The sequence below is a fragment of the Ambystoma mexicanum genome, chromosome 5p (assembly GCF_040938575.1).
Source record: "Ambystoma mexicanum isolate Mex_15411 chromosome 5p, UKY_AmexF1_1, whole genome shotgun sequence".
NCBI classification, from domain to species: Eukaryota; Metazoa; Chordata; class Amphibia; order Caudata; family Ambystomatidae; genus Ambystoma; species Ambystoma mexicanum.
Window position 1 is genome coordinate 57,321,425 of NC_090930.1, and position 16,228 is coordinate 57,337,652.

The 16,228-nt window shown below is 46.1% G+C and overlaps 1 protein-coding gene across 1 annotated transcript in view; it reads left to right on the forward strand.

Annotated features, from left to right (window-relative positions):
• The window catches only part of TEX11 (testis expressed 11), a 3,096,519-nt gene that overhangs the window by 2,618,607 nt on the left and 461,684 nt on the right, over window positions 1-16,228 (forward strand). The window contains exon 24 of the mRNA XM_069612434.1: window positions 9,428-9,544. Within this exon, the coding sequence (XP_069468535.1) occupies window positions 9,428-9,544 (117 nt within the window). The remainder of the gene's footprint in view (window positions 1-9,427; window positions 9,545-16,228) is intronic.

Consider the following 16,228-nt stretch of genomic DNA (forward strand, 5'->3'; position numbering starts at 1 on the left):
CTCCATACCAAATCAAATGGGTACCAAGACTCGCCCAAAAGAGGCTACAATACACACAAGGGCCCCGTTCTCCAAACGCACGCAGGGCCCAAAAACCAAAAACACATCAACACTGAAACCACCCCCGAGCTTGAGATATCCTGCTCGCACCTTTCAGAAATTAATAAAACGAGGTGTGGGCTTGCGCCCTATCGTGCCATCCATGTTCACAAAAAACCTAGCCCACTTCCCCCTGTTACTAGCTTGGGCAATTTATCTGATGCAGACATCCTGGATGGAGTGGAATCCTGGATTTGGCCTCCCAGTAACGTGGAGAACTCAACAGAGGACAACGTAGTGGCCCCGACGTTGATCATCCCTTTCAACTTTACTTCCCCAACCACCATAATCTACCTTTGTGTCATCCATCATTGCAGCCTAGGCCGAACAGCCAAAGCTCTGCCCCGTCACCGAGCAACATCGAGACACGTTCTCCAACTTCGAATCAGATGTCGGACACAGCCCTGGGAATCACAAGCCCGGCCCGGATAGTGAAGAGGGTGTATATAAGGTGGTGCAGCCGGTGCCCCTGTCAAACGATGCTAAAGTTCAGGATGCACAGAGGGCATGCCAGGTTTTGGGAGAAACATGGCCCACTCCTGATTTATTCCAACCTGACGCGCAAGCAGCCCCACTGCACGTGCAAGCCAAGCTAGATCTAAGGTCCCACGACCGAAGAAGTCCCTGTCCAGAGGATTCAACGAGTGCAACCTCTGGCATCTCTTCTTCTTTTGCTGAGTTCAACCAATCATCGGTCCCCAGGAATGGGGAGGACCTGGGCTGTCAAAAAACCATCTTGGGGAGTAAGAAGAAGAAACTGGATCTATTCTCTATTATGTCAACAATAAACATTGCCCTCGTTCCTTTTACTAAGTTGTACGAACAATTGAACGACACAGCCAAAGACCATACTGCGCTACTGGCCATGATCCATTCAAAGCTCATTTATCTGGAGGGATTTGTTACTGCTAATGCCGAAAAGAAAGCAGGGCAGAACTTCCAACAAGTGTCGCCAATTTCGCCGCAAAACACAGAGCACACTACTAGTTCAAAGTCTGCCCAGACTACTACCGTCCCATTTCCGGTGGACTTGTCGGGAGACTGCCCCGCTCCACATGCCCCCTTAAAGTCCTCCCCCTCATGGGGAGGGCCTTATCAGTGAAGGACACGAGACACGGACCGTGCACTTGCAACGACAAGTGTCTTCAGAGCATCATTGCAGTTGAAGAAGCAGAAAGGTAGTTTGGCATTTCTGATTTTTACCCAGCCGAGGCCGCCCACATCCTGCATAAGGGGCAAAATCATCAGCAAACTGCATATAGATGCTCAAATACAGTCTCAAAAGCCAAATATTTAAAATCGGCTGCGAGCCCCGAACCCTGCACCAAGACAATTCCCTCCAAAGTCCGGACCAAAGTCCCAGCTTGGAGTGAACAAATTACCAAAAGAAGCAAGGCACCCCCTCCCACCCATGGGCTGCCCATTGATTGAGCCCCTGAGCTCAAGTTCGTTGGCTCTGCTTGACCTCTCCACTTACTCTCTGGATGTCTCTACGAGTAGCCAGAAACCGGGGAAGGTGGAGACCCCTGCGGGGCTCAAAATATAACTAAGATCCAGCGAAGTTGGGATGCTGGGGCTTAGCCCGTCTTCACCCATATTTTTGACCATGGACGATAAATGACAATGAACCAACCCGAATGTACGGTTTACCATCCCTAAGGATCATAAGCCTGGATTAGCATCATCCTCTAAGCATAAAGCCCAGCAACTAGCTGATGAAGGCCAGGGAAGGTTGGTGGCCGCTGGAACTAAGAAACTTAATTGGAAAACTAACGGCCGCCGTCCGGAAAGGTCTGGCCAGAAAATTGGCCATACCCTCACAATCAAACTGGAAAGAATACATGATTGAAATGACTTAATCATCCTGAACCGGGGAACGGTTCTGGATCGCCTCCATTATATCTCAAATGTGAGACATCTGTACTCCTAGGATTTGACGCTGATTGAATTTTGTGACGAAAGGCGCCTTGACACTATGTTCCTTCACATCAAGTCACTTTTGGTTAAAAATATGTTGCTGGAGGCCACTGGGAGTCTGCTAATACTGGGGTTCGACCTGACGATGGTAAACCCTCGGGATGAGAACAGTCAAACCCCTGCAAACAGCTTTGAGAGAGACAACAACAATCTCTTCCATGCCCATCACCAGTCAGTAACAAAGGCTTTCCCAGCTCGTCAGCCACTTCCACGATCTTACGAGGATACAAATAACAGGGATGGAGGGATGATGGGTAGCCTCCAGAACGAGGAGAGCAGAAAGGGACTCACCTCCAGACAGGAAAGCAAAGTGAACAGCAATTTTCAAATTCCCCCTACTGCAACAGGGGATACTCCAGTTTACCTGATCATCGCCCCAAATTATGAAGATCCGTTGGGAGTGGGTCGAGCGCCGACGAGCCCGGCTTTAAAAATGTGCATGTCTTTTGAAACAAAATCTTCAAACCGCCTTGTTAAATGTGTCAACCTAAAAGCCAATCTCCAAAAATCTAGTTTGGTCGGTGCTGACTGGTCTTGGCTTTCCAGTGCATTGTCGGACCAAAAAAGTCTGTAGCAACTCAATGGCAAAATCGGGGGTCAACCACGTGGCCTACCCACCGCCGCCGTAACCTGCCCACAAAACAACTTGAAATTGATATCATGGAACACCCAGGGATTCGCCCATCTGACAAACCCAACCGACGTAAATTCAGGGGATTACGACTTGATCTGCTTGCAGGAGACCTGGTTGAGGGAGACCCCAGGCATAGACGGGTTCAAAATCGTCATACATCCAGCTAAAAAAGAGAACACAGGATGTCCCTCTCTGGGTCTCCTGATCGCAGTCAGGTCAGGCAGTCCCTTTAACCTCCAAAACTCTACAAATAAGAACTTGCTTATTCAAGTGTCGACAATCGGATAGAAGACAGAGGTGACCCGGCGGGGCGACAAAATTCCAGCAATATTCAGGTTAATTAATGTCTATTGGTACCCGCCTTGATTGGCAACAAAGTGTTCATAGACCAGATTGGGGAGTAACTGGACGACGCCCACATTCATCCCGACCCCTCTTACGTTATCTTATGTGGGGACCTGAATACCTCAGATCTGACCAATACATCGCAAGGCCAAGGCTGGAACCTGGACGACCCCCGCTATGCCAGACGGAACGCATGGAGTGGTCTCATGGACTCATAAAACAAGCACCTATTGAATGGTAACTGTATACGTGACATTCCGTCTCAACCAACGTGGGAAAACCGGGGCTCTACATCAATCATACCATTGGTTGAGAAATTTCAAGTTATCAAAACTGCACATAGTGACCACCATCTTCTCCTGCTCGAATGGACGCCTATGGGTTCTCAGTCCGCGAGCAATTCACAATTGCTCTTGATACATGCAACGGGGGACTACGTTTGAAACTCTCATCCACATTGATCCATGCTTTGACATCGGAACAGGTCGAGACGGAGCTACGATACATTATTTGCCTTTATTGGAGCAATTTTGACTCTGCCCAAAGAAGGGCAGCTGGCATTGCAATCATAAGCACATTTTCAACCCCGAATTGGTGGTCCGAAGAAGAGCGGCAAGAAAATCTGCACGCATAGCAAGAAAGTCAGGTCTACCAGAAGACCATCTTACTGCTCAATCCGCGAAGTCCAGCTACAAAAACTGGGTCTGTGCATCAAAACACCTAAGATACCAGCCATATGCAGAGGCGATGTTATTGGCTTTGGTGGGCAAAGACCCGAACAGATTCTGGTCTCTAATTAAGATGGACGAATCAGCGCTGAGGGCAGACCAAATAAACCCCATAATCGAAGACATTTGGATCGCACACTTTCGGAAATTGAACGCACCGGTGTGCAAATACATTGACTCCTTCAATGTGAGTGAATGTCCCGACCCTTGGGTCACCTCCACTAGCCCTGGTGACATTACAAAAAGAATCAAGAAGTTGAAAGGCTCAAGAGCACCTGGGCCTGACGGGCTGTCAAACTGCATGTTAAAACAGTTTCCTGACGACTGGGCTGAGAGCGATAGTGGTCCCAATCCACAAGAAGGGAGATTGGAGTAATCCCAGGAACTTCCGCCCTATCGCTCTCCTTGACATCATCGGCAAGCTCTATAGCTCAATCGTCCTGGACCAGTTCAACTTGTGGTGTAGAAAGACTGGTTGTCTCGACAAATTTCAAACCAGTTTTGTCAGGGGCTTGGGTACATTAACAAATATTCTCCTACTTCAACTGTTGAAGGGGAATCTAGGTCCCTCCAAACCGAAGATCTATATGGTGTTCGTGGATTTGGTCCAGTCCTTCGACTAACTCGATAGACGCAAGCTATGGTCAAAATTGGCAAAGAAAAACTGCCCAACGCCAATATTCCATCCAATCCTAGCAATGCACTCCGACACGTCTCTACGAGTTAGGCGAAATAAGAACTTTCCTAGGAGTCAAGCAGGGGTGCTCCATGGCCTCTACGCTTTTCAACTTCTTCCTGGAGGACTTGCCAGAAGCCTTTACGTCTACCAGGTCATTCCCTCCTAAGGTTGGCAGTATCCAGCTACCGCGTCTGCTGTATGCGGTCGTGTTAATCGACCAAACACCGGTCGGTCTGCAAAGACAACTCAACGCCTTATATTATTACATCAAATAAATGACCTGGAGATTAACAAGGGGAAAACCAAAATCCTGACCCTTGGACCTTGTAAGAGGGGACCAAATTGACACTCATGGTACATTGATGGAGAACAAATCGATCAAGTGCAATTCATCAATAGAGGCTCCAATGTTAACCTACCTTCTTGCGAAGATGAAAACCTTGACTCGCCAAGCATCTGCACTTAACCGGAAGTTTGGTCGATTGTACCAGCATTGAAGTACTACAAAGCTAACGTGGCACCAGTCCTAACGTATGGGGTAGAAGCCTTGTTCAACCGTCCAGAATACCTATGGAATCGCCTCAAGGGGGTTTCTGGAAAAAGGTACTGGGTCTCCCTCAGTCCACTCCAATCGCCATTATCCAAAGAGAGTTGGGCCTGAACTCTTTGAAATCCACAGTCATCTGGAATAGGCAAGCACTGTTTAGGAAGTGCCATGGCCCTGCACGCCCAGCGATCCTGGAAATGGTGCACAAAGAGATGCTTGTTGGCTCTAACCCGATGCTGGAGAAATGGCGTGAGGCCACGCTCGCCCTCTGAGAAGAAATCAGCAGCTCTATAGAACAACTGCTGCGTGACCCAGACCGGGTAAAAAGAAAATTGCAAAACAGTGATTGGATTCAAAACCAGGACCAGGTGAGAAGCTACCAATCAGTTGCGGATTTACCCCCAGAAGCCTGCACTCTTAACAAACCTTGTGTACACCTGAAACAGTTCCCGGACAAAAGGGTCAGGGACCACTTTTTGAGAACTCGTTTGAACCTACACCCCACCAACGAGATTTGAGAAATCCAGCGTCAGTCCGCGGAAGAACACTGTCGACATTGTCACAACCGCTCGAAAGTGGAATCACTGTTTCATTTAATGGCACAATGTCCAGCTCTGAAAAAGCAACGCTCTAAACATTTTAGACCTCTAGTATCTGACTTTGCACTTGCAGAAGTTAAAAATTGGTGGTAATGTTTGATGTCCGGAGAAAAAAACAGTCATGTAATCGCTGTGGTGATGTTCCTGAAAGAGGCCCTTCTGGAGAGCGGAATCTCCAAAACATTCTAGAACTTTTTAATTCTTAAACATGATATTGTAAACTTCACAAATCGTTTTGCTAAAGGAAACTGTAAAAGAATCAAGTTTTGCTTTGCTAAAAAGAAATGTTGATTCAATTTTAATGCAAATAAAAAATAAATAAATAAAATAAGCAGCTTGCATATGTGACGTTTGAACAAGTGTAAGGATTATAGATCCAGTCACAGGCAGATTACAGGGTAAAAGCATCTCTTATTTTAGCTTTAGAAAGAAGAAACACTTGTGTATAGGCGTGTTAAAAATGCCATATTTTATTTTATTTTGTATTTGTAAAGCGTTCTGCAGCCCGTAGGCATCGAGGCGCTATAAGGTAACTTAAGAAGACTTGCTTGAGGGTTATAGGAAGCAGGCCACATATGGAACTCGAATACATAATGCTTGGTTACACTAAGATTGGTTACAGAGCAAGGATACAATAGCATAGGCAGGAATAGAGATAACATACAAAGGCCTAAAGGAAAGTCCATTCATGAGATCATAGTTAGGCTAAGGAGGAAGTTACACGCAGGGTAACTCATACGATGTGGAATGGGATTTTAGACAAACAGTCTAGATTTTATGGCTTTGCGGAAGGCTGCATGTGAGTCAATGGTCCTGATGTGGGCTGGGAGAGTGTTCCAGTAGGTCGCGGCCATGGTTGGGAAGCTCGACCCACCGGCACGCACTCTGCGTGTGTGGGGGACAGTAATCCTCGACAGTCTAGATGCAGTCTGTTTGGTGATCCTTTGCGCAAGGTACAATGGTGCCTGGCTGTGATGGCATTTGTGTGTGAAGGCAAGTGTTTTAAAGACAATTCTTTCCTTCACAGGAAGCCAGTGTACCTGTTTTCTGATTGCAGAGATGTGATCCCTCCGTGGGAGACCTGTAGCGGCCCTAAGGGCATTGTTCTGAGCAATCTGTAGTTTCGCAGGTTCTTTTGTGAGGTCCCAACAAAGAGGGCATTGCAATAGTCCAATTTGGACCCAATGATGGCCCTAGCTATGGTGATGCAGTTATGTTGTGAAAGAAATAGTCTAACTGCATTGATCAATTTAGAGTGGTATGCTGCCGAGGATGCGACGGCATTGACCTGCCTATCCATAGTAAGGCTAGGTTCAAGATACACACCCAGCATCTTGATTACTTGTGACACTGTGATGGGAATGTTGTCGATGGTGAATGAGCAGTACTCCTTGTCGAGTTTACCCAGTGTGGAGGGGGATCCAACCAACAGAAGTTCTGTTTTATCGCTGTTTAAGCATAGCCAGTTTTCCGCCATCCAGGCTTGAATTGTGGAATAGATGCTGTTGAGGATGTTCAAGTCAGTTAGGTAGTCACCCATGAGTGGGATGAGCACCTGTGTGTCATCTGCATAATTGGTATATGAGATGCCCAGAGCGTCCAGTATGCTGAACAGGCGTCTAGTGAATAAGTTGTAGAGGGTAGGGGCTATGCAAGATCCCTGTGGGACACCACATTTGATTGGACTGGGGTTGGCACTCAAGGAGTCAGAGAAGACCTTCATGACTCTCCTGGAGGAATGATGTAATCCATTCACATGCCTTATGTGAGAATTTGGCCGCGGATGAGCGATGGTGACAAAGGGTTTTATGGTCTACCAATTCGAAGTCAAGGAGAAGGAGCAGCGCAGGTTTGCCTGCGTCTCTGAGGTCATCAATTTGATTTTTTAGGTCAAGAAGTGCCGTTTCAGTACCATGTTGTGGCCGGAAGCCAGATTGGCGTAATCCCAGGAGGTGATTGTCCTCAATGAATTTTTGAATTTACAGGTAGGCTGCTTTGTCCAGGATTTTTAGTAGAAATGGGACAGTGGTGATGGGTCTGTAGTTCCCAGGGACCGATGGGTCCAGGGAGGTTTTTTTTAGGAGTGGTCGAACCCAAGCTTCCTTGAGAGTAGTTGGGACGTGGGCGGACTGGAATGAAGAGTTGATGAAGGCAGTGTTGAAAGGGGCGATAGCCGGGGCACAGTCCTTGATGATGTGAGCTGGGCATGCGTCACCTTTACTGTTGGACGGTTTGATAGATTTTATAAGGGCAATAACTTCAGATTCGCTCTTATCCGAGAATTCGAAAGTAGGAGCCTGACTGGGGGTGGCAACCTCTGGGGGTGCCGTTGGGCAAGGCTTTTTGGTGGGCTAACATTTTGACATCCAAGGTGTCCAGTTTATCAAGCATGGCAGCTTGGATTTGGTTGCACCATGCTTTGCCTTAATGATGGATGATGGTGGGGCCGAAGGAACCGCCAGCTCCCTGAAAATTGCAAAGACTTCCTTTGTTCCTGAGTTAGCGTTGTTGATCCATGTATTAAAGGATGCTGCTTTGGCCTGGGTGATGGCTGATTTATAGTCTCTGGATATAGTTTTGAAGGCTGTTTTAGTGGCTTCATTGGGGGTTCTTTTCCAAGTGGCAAGCAAAGCCCTTTTTTGGAGCGAAAGTCCAGGAGTTCTTGTGAGAACCACGCATTAGAGTGCTTTGTTTTTTTTGGCGTCTTTGACGGTGAGAGGAGCGATGTTATCTACTGCGAGGGTTATGGTCTGATTGAAGGCATTTGCTAGGAGAACAGGGTCATTGGGTAAGGGGGATGGAGCGCTGGTACCGCTAGGTGAGGTAGGAGATTATCTTTAGTCACTTTCCACAAGCTCCTTGTGAATGCTGCAGGTAGGATAGTGGTGGGAATGATCGGTCCAGTGGTGGTGTCGATGTTTAAGTTGATGCAGAAGTGGTCGGACCAGGGGATAGGTTAGATGTCAGAGACGACCAAGGGGCAGTTGTGATGTGCAACCCAATCCAGTGTACGTCCATTGATGGGTGTGGGCTTGGTGACGACTTGGATGAATCCTAGTGTGGTTAGTGCTCTTTGTAGGGCGGAGGCGTTGACATTGTTGGTATCATCTAGCCCAAGGTTAAGATCCCCCAAAAGTACTACTTTGGAGCTTTTTTTCAGGTTGTCAGATAACGTGTGGATAAGGGCTTCGTGGAAGTCAGTGGATGGACCTGGTGGACGGTAGGCAAGATGGAAGGCAAGAGTGGAGTTGGGAGAGACCTGAAGTTTAATTAGGAGGTATTCCGTATTCTGTCCTAGATCACCTTGTATTCTCCTGATGTTTAGTGTGTTTTTGGCAATGACGGCTACACATATCATATCAATGGGAGCAGTTTAATAGAAGCATACACAGTATAACCTCTAAAAAGTGAGAAAGAGTGGGAATGTGTTTTATAAATGTGGACATAAGGGTGCAGTATGATAAAGTAGCCCAAAGATTCAAAGTGAAGCTGTTATTTTGATGATGAGCTGTTTAAGGCACAGCTTAAGGCTGCCAAGGATACAGGCTTGTCCCTCTATTATAAGATGTTCCTTTCTTGAAACATAATGTAGTGCTCACCACAGAAATATATTTAGAACATATACTAGTTATCCTAAGCCATTACTACTTAATGCAAATGTCATGTGCTCTGGTGTCTTTGGATGACATTGCAGTCCTTTTACTGCATAACAAAACAGCCATAAAGTGCAATGTTCCAATCCTTTTCTGTTTGGCAGCGTATTCTTCATATGTGTCGTACAGAGCTCTCACTATTTTCTTTCTCTTCTACCTGTCCCAGTTCGCCCAGCTTTGTCCATCTGATAAGGTTGTCTTGATGGCACAGAAAACCTGTCTTCTTATGGCTGCTGCTATTGACCTTGATATGGGAAGGCATGCCTCATCTTCGACAGAGCAGGTACCTTTTACAGACTGTTTCACATGGATCAGCATTACTCAAAATGATACAATGCAAATGCATTTTTGGTCATTCTGCCATTCAAAGCATACATTATGCGTACCTCGGCCTCCGACTACCTTTCATCTTCATTCCACGCATACTGCCCGACAAGAAGCATAAAATGAGCCTCGCACATAGACTTGCATTCCACCTTGCCAGGCAGAAACATTCTGGTAAAGAACTCGTGAAACACAAATCTCATTACCATGGAACCTTTCCTCTGCCTCTCATTTTGAGAATGACAGGAAAGATCTGAAGACTAACCTCTTCCTTAACGATAATGATCCATGGACGACCTAAGTCTTCTCTTGATCAGAAGTGTCCCTCATCTCAGTACCCCCACTCTTGATTGAATTTGTTTCTCCCACAAACCACTCTGAAGCATCTCCTAAGCAACAGTCCATTTTCCTCTGATGCTTTTGAGTTTTGACTGTAAAATGTGCAGCATGCTTCTAAAAGCTGGACTTATGAGAGACACAGTGAAAGGACTGTTTTATTGGAGGTTTAGTGCATTGCATTATTTTATTATTTGTGTCATTGTTTATGTATGGCACACACACTGTCTTACAACTGCATCTGAGTATTTCATAAAAGGGGGCCTTTCTAATGGATTCTTTATTGCCACAGATGCCTTGTCTAAGAGATACCTTCTCCAGTGCAAACTATCTTTGGAAACCTTTTTAGCCACCAGGTGGTCACAGTGCTGCTCCATGTTGGGCACATATGATGATGGACTTCAGGTCACGAGCAGCACATATAGAGTCAGCTTTGCCCCAGCTCCACCTGTTTCCCTAGCACTCAGAAGTTTGAGGAACCACTGAACAGCAGAAGGTGTTTGAGCTAGCTGCCAAAAGGGACAGGTTCAGAGTGCAATGGGGAATCTGCAGGAGGAAGGTTTAATTTATCAGAAAGAACATTTCCAGGAGATAAGTATTTTGTTCTAGTTGATTCCTTCTTCTCACAGATTCCTCATCTTAGTCTATCATAGAACTGCAGAAACATGGAGGAGTGGAGAGAACAAGAATCCACCACCTACACCAGGATACTCTGGAGAACCGTATGGAGAACCGTATGGTCAAAGTGAGCGTCCTGACCTGACAAGCCATAAGTAATGCTTGGAAAATGTGTGCAGTAAAACCCACAAAGCCACTTGACAGATGTCCAACACATGGACACCCTTATGCGGGCAGAGGTAGCAACTAGGAATCTGGCAGAATGCACCTTGTGACCATCAGACACGTGCTTGGCAGCCAGAGCATAGGACTCTGCAAAACAGAGGATGACCCAATTGGACATGGTTGGCATGGTAACTGACCTGACGGCATGAACGACAATGTAACTCTGAAAGAGACGGTCATCCTTCCTGATGGCACTCATAATAGGACACAGACATAATGGCTGAGACCCCTCTTGGGTTCAAGGCAGCAGAACTTTAACTATGCCTTATTAAGATGGGGAGTATGGAAGAAAACAGGAAGATTGATTGTGTGTGACAGTTCGAAATCCGATACGACATTGGGAGGATAAGTAATTTATTCTACAGTGGGAACGGGGTCAACGGAAAAAAATGTTCCTAAAAGTTACTATGTTGAATATATTCCATACAAATCAAGAAAAAGGTGATATTGAATTCCTTTGTGGAATTTGCTGTGGTGAAGCTCCATGTGAAAGTGTTATGGGCGAGGTTGCATATGGACGAGCATTGTTCACGTGAAGTTTTACCTCCAAAATGTATCTTACTGATTTAATTAATTCTTGGGAAACTTTTCTAACTACTCTGAGACCATTGCACTCACTTTTGGTTTGTCTTTCAAAGGCCCAGAGTACGTAGGGACACAAACTTGCTTCAGGCAGCTCCGCCAGGTAAAATCTCCCCTCAGTCTGTGCACCTGCTCCAGAATCCTTCTAAAATAATCTAGTCCTGCTTTATGAAGGACCTCTGCATTCAGTGTAGTCTGGAAAATGGCCCTTACAATGCAATTTTGCCAGCTGCTACTTACAGTATGAGTCCAAAGCGTAATTTGCAGGCAGCGTTTTATCTCTCACAAAGCGGAAATTAAAGGAGATTTCACCTTGATGTAATGTACACTATTATACTCCACTTTGTGAGTGTTCAAATATTTAAGCAGGGCACCTAACAGCACGTTGATGCAAGCTTTGGCAGGCCCCTGCATGCTATTTGCACTTTTTGTAAAATGAGCCCCTTACTGTCCTCGCAGCACCAAAATCAGAGATTCAGTTTACATTCTTGTGAAACCTTTCCCTCTTTCCTGACTGTGACCTATAAGAAAGAGATGCCTGTTTCATTACTGCTTGCATTCAAAGGCCATGTGCAACTACGGAATGCTTTTAAAATGATGGGGCCTATTCGACTTAGCGTACTGCTGGTTAGCAATCACACACAATGGACCTATTTTGCCAGGCAATAGTCAGTTTATGCTTTAACGACATAGTCAAGCAAGGAGATCATAATCTAAAAACTGTGCAAGGCTGTCAGCTAATTTGTGTGTTTTTAAGCGTGGAACCTCTGCTCAAGGTATTTATGAGGGCCTGTTTTTTTTCCTCATATAATGGTCTGTTCATTCATATTGAGCTATATATCACACTGAGAGCCCCACATCAATTTAGTTTTAACAGCAGCAAAGATCATTTACAGAACTCTGCTTTTTACATTAAATGAAAACTTAACCCTTTGCTGTACATATCACAAAACCTGCAGTTGAAGTTCTAATATGTAATATGATCACACTTTACCCTATGTGTAATTAATATATGCACAGAATAAATAAAGATAATATTTACTTTACTGGCATGTATCAAATATTGGAATATTTATATCCGAGCAAACCTTAATACTCATTAGCAGTGGTCAATTTACATAGAGAAACATTTGTTTTTGTCTGTTTAATATTAATGCAATTTTTGTATTGCTTTCATTCAATAGAAAGCATTACATTCAGTCATTTAATGGGGTTCATTATAAGTTCCCTGGTCCCCGGAAAAAGGACCGTAATTCCGGCACCAGCATTATTTCTGGACATGGAAATACAAGTTTGCCCGTGGGGGGCAGTGATCTACCAGCAAGCCTAACCTGCTGGTAAATCAGGGCCCTAACAGCAAATAAATGCCGGAATCACTGGCAGTGCTACTACCGCTGCTGGTGATTTTGGCAATCCCATCCATAGAGTTCTATAGAAACTGCATGGAATGGGAATTTACTGCACTTTCTGCCACTTGTAATGTCCCAGTAATACCGGGATATCAGAAGGCGGAAACGTTAGGGACAGTTTGAGGGTAATCCGCCGGGATCACCAGCAGGATACCGGCAAACTCATAATGATCCCCAATGTCTCATAAAACAAGGGATATCTACGGGCAACCCATCATTCTTCCCTGCACATTGGGCTCTCCAGGTGGTACAAAGACCTTTACTACCCTCCCTCCAGAGAGGGTACGAAAAATGCATTTTGCTGCAAAAAATGTTTGAAACTGGAAACTTGTGTGTCAGTTAATGCATCCTAAACCATTGCATGCTATCCACTCACTCTTTGGAATGTGGTTATAGAATCTTTGTCCAACCTGACTCTGGAGATGTAGGTTCCTTTTGTGTACATTGTTACTGAAGGCCAGGGGGCCGCTAAGCAATATTTCTCCAGCATTGGATCTTTCATAGATTCAGATGCTTGAATATTCCCCGTCGTCAGACTGGGAATCCTCGGTGATATGAATTATTAAAAAAAAATGTTTAATATGCATACACTGCCAACTTGCAGTGCATGTACCTAGCCCATTGTAGTCTATGAGCCATTCTATTGTGCAGTCCCTCCACCTCAATTTGGTCCTTTATGGCCCCAACCAATGAGGTGGCAGGGCTTAAGCTCCGCCCCCGGCAGCCATCTTCAGATTTTTCACCACAGTCTAACAGACACAGGGAATCCTCAAGCTCTCTGAGCTTTTCAAATCTTTTCTACTTTTGTGTGGAATATATTTCTTTCAAATATATTCTGCTTTGTTCCCCTACTTACGGGCTTTAGTCTCAGTGAAACCTTGAGACAGAAAACAGTTGTTTTCATTACAAAATCGGCGTGTGAAATTTCTCTTCAGAAATAGCTGCACCTCAGGCTGTCAAGAAGCCTTCCCTGTTCAGGGACTGCACAAGGTGCACGAACATTGCATTTATTGTCTGTACCCACATGACATACAGAAATGCGATATTTGTAAAACATTTTCCACCAAGACCCTTCAGGACAGGCATAGAAGACACCTTTTACACAGGGAAGCCAGGGATCAATCTTAGGGCCAAGAGTCTGTCAGGACAGCTCCTGTCCAATCCAGCATTCCATCTGAGAGGCAAACTTCAAAGAGAAGGTCCTCTTCAGTGGAAAGGAGTTCCTCTCCCATAGCTAAAAGCAAGAGGAAGCTGGAGTTGATACCCTTTCTGCCTCCACTGGACTCATCAAGCCAGAAGAAGTCACACTCATCAGCATAATCTACCTCCAGAGGAAAGGAGGAGTTTTCAAAAAACCGGGGGGGTGGGGGCAGTCATCGATGGGGAAACCGTCCACGAGAGAAGGGAAAGGTAAAGGCCCGTCATCGACGATCATGCATAAGACATCGTCGACGGCAAGATCATCGTCATCAGATTTATCGTCCACGAAGGACTCGTCCACGAAGAAAACACACCATTCGTCCACGATGCATTCCTCCTCGACGCACTCATCCACGGAGCACTCGTCAACAGCCAAACCACATTTGTCGACGAACCAATCGTCGATGGGATCCAGACCACAGTCATTGGTGAAGCCCTCGTCGACGGGCAAGCCACATTCATCGACGGGATCCAAAGCACATCCGTCGACGGAAGCACCGTCCACGGGATGCTCGTCAGCGAATATAGCATCGCCCACAACACCGTCGGCCAGACCGCAAGTTCCTGCAGCTAAGGAGGAATCGGAGTCTGAGGTGCCTTCTTCGCACGATACACCTATCATTGAAGACAATCTCCTTGAGGGTACTGAAGCTGAACCCCTGGTACAGCAAGTTTCACCTCTAGGCGACATGGCAGAACTCCCTGATGTAATTCTCCAGGAAGAATTTTCAGTTGCAGAAGTGGTGGAAGAGAGACCTGGCCCCTTCCCGAAACAACACTGTCCTCCTTGGCTGCCGTTCACGGAAGAGGCCGAATATCCTCATGACCCGATACTTATGTTACCCGTACAGAGGATTGTAGAGGAATTCTACAGATGTCAAAGGGAGAAGGATATCCCGACTGATCCCATAGAATCGGAAAACCTTCGGAGAGACTCAACTCCAATTCTAGGCATGTCAGGAAGTTCACCTCACAGGGGTAGACCTCAAAAGCGGACGAGATCACTGGAACCTTCTCGAAGACCTAGGAGCAGCACACGCAGTGCTTCACTGACAAGAGTCCCATCACCACAGTCATCACATAGACCTCGATCTCCGGATGGAGATCCAACTATGGTGCCGTCCACCATTTCAGTTTCAGATTGGCAGGAGGATCCTTTTAGAGAATTCTCTGACCCAGAAGAAGGAGAAATAACACAGGAGCCTGACGCAACCAGTGAGTGGGATGACTACGTAGTCGAGAAGCCCAGGAGAAGAGATTCACCAGCGAGGCCTCACCGCTGGATGATCTGGTTTCCTTCCACACCATAATAGGCAAAGCTGCAGAATTGTTTAAAATTCAGGTTGCATCACAGGAAAGGAAATCGGTGCTTTATGAGCACAGGGACAATCTCAGGAGAACGGTGACCACCATCCCTCTCCTCAACACCATCTGGGAGTCCGGATCCAAGATCCTATCTACGCCATTATCTACTCCTGCTTTGGTGTCCAGACCAGAGAAGAAATATAAAGCTCCAGAGTCTGCACCACTTTGTTTGAGAGGTCACACGAAACCGGACTTGGTTATCACAGTGGCAGCAAGAAAGAAACTCACCAATCCCGCCTCACCCTTTTCGGCACCACCGGACAAAGACAGGCGTAAGCTGGAAGCCATGGGCAGGAAGGTATCATCTTCTGCATCGCTCACCATCATAGTGGGTAATGCGCTGGCCATGACCGCAAGGTTTGATCGCGAGCTTTGGCTCTGCATGTCCAAATTGGCGAAGCATCTACCACCAGAGCTCCAGAAAGAGGCTAGGTCAATAATCGCAGACGGTGAAGCAACATCGGATCATATGATGAACGCAGTGGTTGATGTGGACGAATCAGGCTTCAAACAGATGGTGTACGGCACAGTACTCAGAAGGCAGGCCTGGATGAAGGCTACTAATTTTAGGCCTAAAGTCCAAGTGCAGATATTAGACATGCCCTTTGATGGACAAGATCTCTTTGGAAAGAAGATAGATGACCATCTGAATCGAATCAAAGCAGACACAGACACATCCCGACCCATCAGTTCTTTGAAGGACAAAAATAAGGACCACTGATCTTTTCGTCCCTTTAGAGGCGCATCTTCCAAATTCAGAGGATACAGTTGCTCCTCGTATGGGCAGAAAGCACAAGGCGGCACGTATCAAGACAATAAATATCAGTCATCCAACAGATACGCCCATAGAGGCAGGCGTGGCTCGGCCCAAGGGAAGTCACAAGGCAAGCAAAACTGACTATCAAACA